We start from the raw sequence: 5,660 nt of genomic DNA, 5'->3' as shown, positions 1-5,660 counted from the left end.
TCCATCCCAATCCCCAGTTACTCCATCCCAAACCCCATTTATTCCATCCCAAACCCCATTTATTCCATCCCAAACCCCATTTATTCAATCCCAGACCCCAATTACTCCATTCCAACCCCCAGTTATTCCATCCCAAGCCCCAATTACTCCATCCCAACCCCCAGTTATTCCATCCCAAACTCCAGTTATTCCATCCCAACCTTCAGTTATTCCTTTATACCTGTGTGGGAAGTGGTTCCTTTTAAGACGTTTCTCCCTTGTAAAATCCCGTTGGAATTTTATGGTCAAACTGTGAAATTTAACAGTTGTTAAATTGTCAGACTGTTAAAATTCCTGCCCTGAACCCACTTCCTGACCTTCCCCTGTGCCTGAATTGCAGGAGGACGAGGAAGGCTACAATGATGGCGAGGTGGATGATGACGAGGATGAGGAGGAGCCCGGTACGGCCCCACCCCTTTTCCCAGACATAATCCCAGGATATTGGGGTTGGAAAGTGTGGAATTTTGCAGGAAGCAGGGCTGTGTCCGTGTCCTGCTCCTGGCTGAGCTGGGGGAGCACTGGGCTAACCGAGGCTGTTTTGCTTTTCCAGAGGAAGAACAGGGACAGAAGAGGAAACGAGAGCCTGACGACGAAGGGGACGAGGACGACTAAACTGAAGAACCTATTTTGAAATTTTCCTATTGTGATTTGACTGTTTTTACCCTGTATTTCCCCTCCCTGCACCCCCAACCCTTTTTTTTTCTTTTATTTTGTTTTTTTTTTTTTTTTTTTTTTTAATTTTGCTGTGGGAACGAGAGGGAGAAGCAGAGACTGGGTGGGCAAGGGAATAAAATACTATTTTTACTGCCACTCCTCCTCCTATTCATTGGAAATTTCTTTTTCTTTTTAAATCCCTTCCTTTAGTCCCTGTAACTGCAATAGTTTGAGTATAAACCAAGTGGTAATTTGTTTCTTATTCTTGGAGTGGATAACTTTGCCATCCGGAAGGAAAATAAGGATCCAAAAAAAAAGCTGGAGCCCAGTGGCTCATCCCCCAAATCCCACACTTGGAGACTGGTTGGGATTTTCCCAGTCCCTAAATAAACACCCAACCAGCATTTTTTGGGGGGGGGAATGCTGCTGGAATTTGAGGCAGGGCACCATCCCTCCACAGCAACAGGGTGAGAATGGCATCTTGCTCCGTGCTTTTCCTTTCCCCCTGGGAATGACTGCCATTTTCAGCCACTTTTCCCTGCTTTTTGGAGATCCCTTGGCTTTTTTTTGTTTTTGTTTTTTTTGCTCTTTGTAAATAGTGACCAAATGTTTTCGTTGGGCTTGTTTTTTCTTTTTGGGGTGTTCCTTTGGATCTGCTTTTGGGGGGTGAATTTGCAATCCCTGCCCTGTGTGTTGTGTGTTTTTTTTCCTTTTTCCATTTGTTTTTAATTTTTTTTTTGGAGGGGAGGGAGGGGGAGTTTTGTTTTTGTTTTGTTTTGGGTTTTTGGTTGTTTTTTTTTTTGGCTGAGGTGCAGCCAAGACACTGAAAATGGCAGGCATTTAAATATATATATAAATATATATAAAAAGTGTTCCTAATTCCTGAGTTACTAGTGAGATGAATTTGACAATTGTAATAAAAAAATGTTCCAACCCTTTTAAATAAGGTGTGTACTATTTTGGTCTGTAATATATAACACCAATAGAGTCGATTTTAAGTGATGAGAAACTACTTCCACTTGTGCTCTATACTTGGAAAAAAGACTTTTTACACCCCTAAATCCAGGAGGCAGTTCAGCATGTAGGGTAGGAGGTTTCTTTTCATACACTCAAGCACGAGATACTAATTAAAATTGTATTTTCTTACCTAGTGGAAGTCAGTAAAATGACTGAAAATGCCTAGTGAATGTACAGTTTTACTTTCATATCCCTCTTTAAAAATAGCTTTAGAAGTGACTTGTATTTCCTAGTCAATATTTCATCTGTATAAATACATTTGCAACAGGTTTTTTTTTTTTTGGTTTTTGGTTTGTTTCATTTGGGTTTTTTGTTTTTGTTTTTTTTTTTCCCAGAAGAGCCAAACTTTGAGTTTTATGTCTGTTTGTCATTGATGAATTTCAATAAATCTTTTTATACAATTTTTTCTGTGGCTTATTTGAGTCCGACGGGCCACTGGGAAGAAGGAATTGCAGCCCTTTCCAAGAGCCAGGCTGGGAAATTCCTGGAGATTTTTAGGAGCTGGACGAGACCTTTTGCTCCATAAAAAGGTTGGATGAACCCGAGGGAGAAGTTGTGGCTTTACTGCAGCTCCTGAAATGCCCTTTTCCCTCGGGAATGTGGGTTCCTGGTGGAGTAATCCTTTGTGCTGTTTAATCCTCTCCCTTTTTATCCAGGCCTGGAAGAAAGAATTCCTGGTTCCTTCGGCCCCGGGGAAGCTGCTATGTGAGTGTCCTGGGAAGGGCTCCCTGTGCCAGGAGTCTCCGTGTTTTCCTGCCTCTGGAGTGAGTTGGGTCTGAAAGGTGAATTATGGAACAAGCAGCACGTTCTGGATGCTCCCAATCCCATTTCTGTGCCCTGCAGGAGCTGGAGAAGCTCTGGAAAATCCCCTATTTCTTCTTAGTTGGATCTTTTTGGGGAAAAAAAAAAGGCCTTTTTGTTGGAGGTGGGAAGTGACAGATCCCAGCTATCCCTGTGACAGTGGGAAGCTGTTCCCGCTTTTCCTGGCACTCCAGGTCCTTGTCCCAATCCCTCTCCAGCTCTCTGGGAGCTCCAGGATTCCCAGGATTCCACTGCACAAATCCTGGGGAAGCTTCAGCTCTGCTCGAGCACCAAATTCCCCTTTGGGTGTTAAAAAGCCTCTGGGAAGGACTGGAAGAGTTGGATTCTGGGGGTGGAAAAGGCTCCTTCTGGGGATGGGAAAGTTGGATTCTGGGGGTGGAAAAGGCCTTTTCTGGGGATGGGAGGGTTGGATTCTGGGGATCTCACTTCGGGTCAAAAGGCAGCAGTGCAAAATTCCTAAAAATACACCAAATTTGTAAAAATTCCCAGTAATTCCTTGCTGTGAAGGAATTATGCTCCCACAATGGAGAGTCAATGACTTGAACCCCACAGGGACCAATTTCCATCAGGACAAAGCACCCCTTGATTTTAGGGATATCAGGAAAAGGGGGGGACCAGCTGCATCCTCAGAAAATTGCTGGGAAACTCCCAGTTAATTCAACTCCACAGCATTTGCTTAATTCCTGATTTCCAAACCCGGACCTTGGACCTTCATCATCTGTAAATTCGGGGGTATTTTTGTTTTAATTTCAGTTTTCATTTTTTTAGTTTTCGTTTCAATGGGGCCTCTGAGGACGTCGGAAAAGGGGGAATTAACAATAATCCTGCAGCTGAGGAGCCTCAGACAAAGCCAAACCTCCAGGAAGCAGAAAGTAGGTCAGGATGATAAGGATGAGCAGGGAGGGATGGCATTACCAGGGAAGGGAAAAACAGTGGGAAAGGCATCACCCCACAGCCCTGTTGGGAAGGGAAGGGACAGCTGAGGGCTCTGAGCCTTTTTCCTTAAATCCTGTTATCCCTGGGGATAGCAGAGGGGTGAGGGAGCAGCGGGACGGGAAGAGGGAGAGCTTAGCCTGGGATGGGGCCAGCTTGGGAAATGCTGCAGTAAATGGGGGATTACGGGGCTGGATAAAATCCTGGAGGGGTCTGGGAATGCACAGGATCAGTGAACACTGCAGGGGCATGGAGAGGTCAGGAATGGGATGGCAGGAGAAAAGCTGGGAGGTTATGGATTCCTGGGTCTGATTTAGACCCTGGAAAACCCTGCAAAGTACCCAGAAGCAGCTAAAAAATCCACATGTATCCCATCTCTCCCTGCCCTCTGGCAGTGGGAGGCCATTCCCTGTGTCCTGTCCCTCCATCACTTGTCCCCAGTCCCTCTCCAGCTCTCCTGGAGCCCCTTTAGGCCCTGGAAGGGGCTCTCAGGTCTCCCTGGAGCCTTCTCTTCTCCGGGTGAACATTCCCAGCTCTCCATCCCCTCCAGGTCCCTCTGGATGACATCCCCTCCCTGCAGAGAGTGACACAGCTCAGGGTCATCCCTAACCGGGAATTCCTGCTTTAGACAGCTCAGTGTCACCCCTTAACTGGGAATTCCTGCTTTGAACAGCCCGGCTGGTGCTGAAGGAAAAGCTGGAGCTGACCCCACAGGGGGAAGTGCAGGAGGAGCAGCGCAATCCCGATCCCGGGGGAGGGTTTTTCCCGGGAATTGCGCAGCCCCGACTCGGGCTGGAGATTTTTGGCGCATCTCAAACATTTTGGGAGCCCCCTGAGCCCCCTTTGCAAAGGGATCCACAGCCCAGAGCCACCCCACGGGGTCACGTCCTGCACCAGCCTCCCGAGGAGGCCCGGCTGGGTTTGTGCTGAAGTTTGCAGATATGTTAATTAGCTCGTTAATCATCCCCACCAGCAGCTGTAATTGGGCTCATTCTGCAGGAATCCGAGGAAAAACACTGGCTCTTCCCTTCCAAGGGGTGATTTAAAGCAGTAGGTCCCCTCGGAGGCCACGGGATGTGAACGACCTCACATGGGGCAGCCAAGACCCAAAGAGTGGGGTTTCCTTCCAGTTCTGGGGCAGGATAAACCCAGGAACTCCGGTCCTGGCATGCAGTGATAACACAGCCCTTGACAGCAGGAAAAATGGGAAATAAAGCTTAAAAGCTCCATTTCCATCCCAATTGCCGTCACAGCACCCTCTGGCTCCATCCCAATTGCCGTCACAGCACCCTCTGGCTCACACGCAGGGACAGAGGCATTTTTCCCTGGAAATCTGGGCTCAGTCACCACACAGGAGGTTTGTAATAGATGGAATTTTAGTAGGTTCTGTAGTAATAGGATGGGGGGAATGGTTTGAAGCTGGAAGAGTAGGGTTAGCTGGGATATTGGGAAGGAATTCCTGGCTGTGAGGGTGGGGAGGCCCTGGCACAGGTTGCCCAGAGAAGCTGTGGCTGCCCCTGGATCCCTGGAAGTGTTCAAGGCCAAGTTGGATGAACTTGGAGCCACCTGGGCTAGTGGAAGGTGTCCCTGCCCGTGGCAGGGGGTGGCACTGGATGGTTTTTAAAGTCCCTTCCAACCCAAACCGTTCCAGGATTCACCTTCAGCCATTTCCCCCCTCCTGCCCCACCAGACCCCTTTGTGCACCCCCAGAAGTGCCCCTGGGGGTCCTCCCCACTCCCTCAGGGGGGCCCAGTGCTCCCACACAACCCCCTGGGGAGGAAGGACAGGAGTGACCAGGGCTGTGGTGTCCTGAAAAGGTTTTATTCCAGCACTATTCCGTGGTAGCATAAATAACAACGGGCACTGACAGCACGTGGGGCGCGACGGGGGCAGCGGGGACAGCCCTGCCCGGGGGGTGCCAGCCAGCTCGGCAGCTTGGAGCCGGGGAAAACAGGGATGTATAAGGAAATCCAGCAGTGTTTGGTGTCCTTCCCTGTGCTGCAGGTCAAATCCATCCAACCTGGGATTGTACAACGTGCTGAACCCACCGACACCCACGGGGTCCATCCCACAGGGTCCAGCCTTGGGATCCATCCCACAAAATCCATCCCTTGGGTCCAGTCTTGGGATCCATCCCACAGGGTCCGTCCTTGGGATCCATCCCACAGAATCCATCCCTTGGGATCCATCCCACA

At 48.9% G+C, this 5,660-nt stretch overlaps 2 protein-coding genes across 4 annotated transcripts in view; one reads left to right on the top strand and one right to left on the bottom strand.

Moving 5' to 3' along the window:
• ANP32A (acidic nuclear phosphoprotein 32 family member A) overlaps positions 1-2,111 on the top strand; it is a 20,933-nt gene extending 18,822 nt beyond the window's left edge. For all 3 annotated transcript variants that reach the window (XM_027688132.1, XM_027688133.1, XM_027688131.1), the window contains 2 exons: positions 380-440; positions 590-2,111. In XM_027688132.1, coding sequence (XP_027543933.1) covers positions 380-440; positions 590-651 — 123 coding nt within the window. In that variant the 3' untranslated portion in view covers positions 652-2,111. The remainder of the gene's footprint in view (positions 1-379; positions 441-589) is intronic.
• Positions 2,112-3,544: 1,433 nt separating this feature from the next.
• LOC113970043 overlaps positions 3,545-5,660 on the bottom strand; it is a 3,172-nt gene continuing 1,056 nt past the window's right edge. Inside the window, exons 3-4 of the mRNA XM_027688527.1 lie at positions 5,158-5,547; positions 3,545-3,550 (exon numbers count right to left, since the gene is read on the bottom strand). Of these exons, the coding sequence (XP_027544328.1) occupies positions 3,545-3,550; positions 5,158-5,547 (396 nt within the window). The remainder of the gene's footprint in view (positions 3,551-5,157; positions 5,548-5,660) is intronic.

The sequence above is a fragment of the Neopelma chrysocephalum genome, unplaced genomic scaffold, assembly GCF_003984885.1.
Source record: "Neopelma chrysocephalum unplaced genomic scaffold, ASM398488v2 Primary Assembly neopelma1_75, whole genome shotgun sequence".
In the NCBI taxonomy this organism is placed as follows: Eukaryota; Metazoa; Chordata; class Aves; order Passeriformes; family Pipridae; genus Neopelma; species Neopelma chrysocephalum.
The sequence above is the reverse complement of the archived record's forward strand: the minus strand, read 5'-3'. Positions and strand labels throughout refer to the sequence as shown.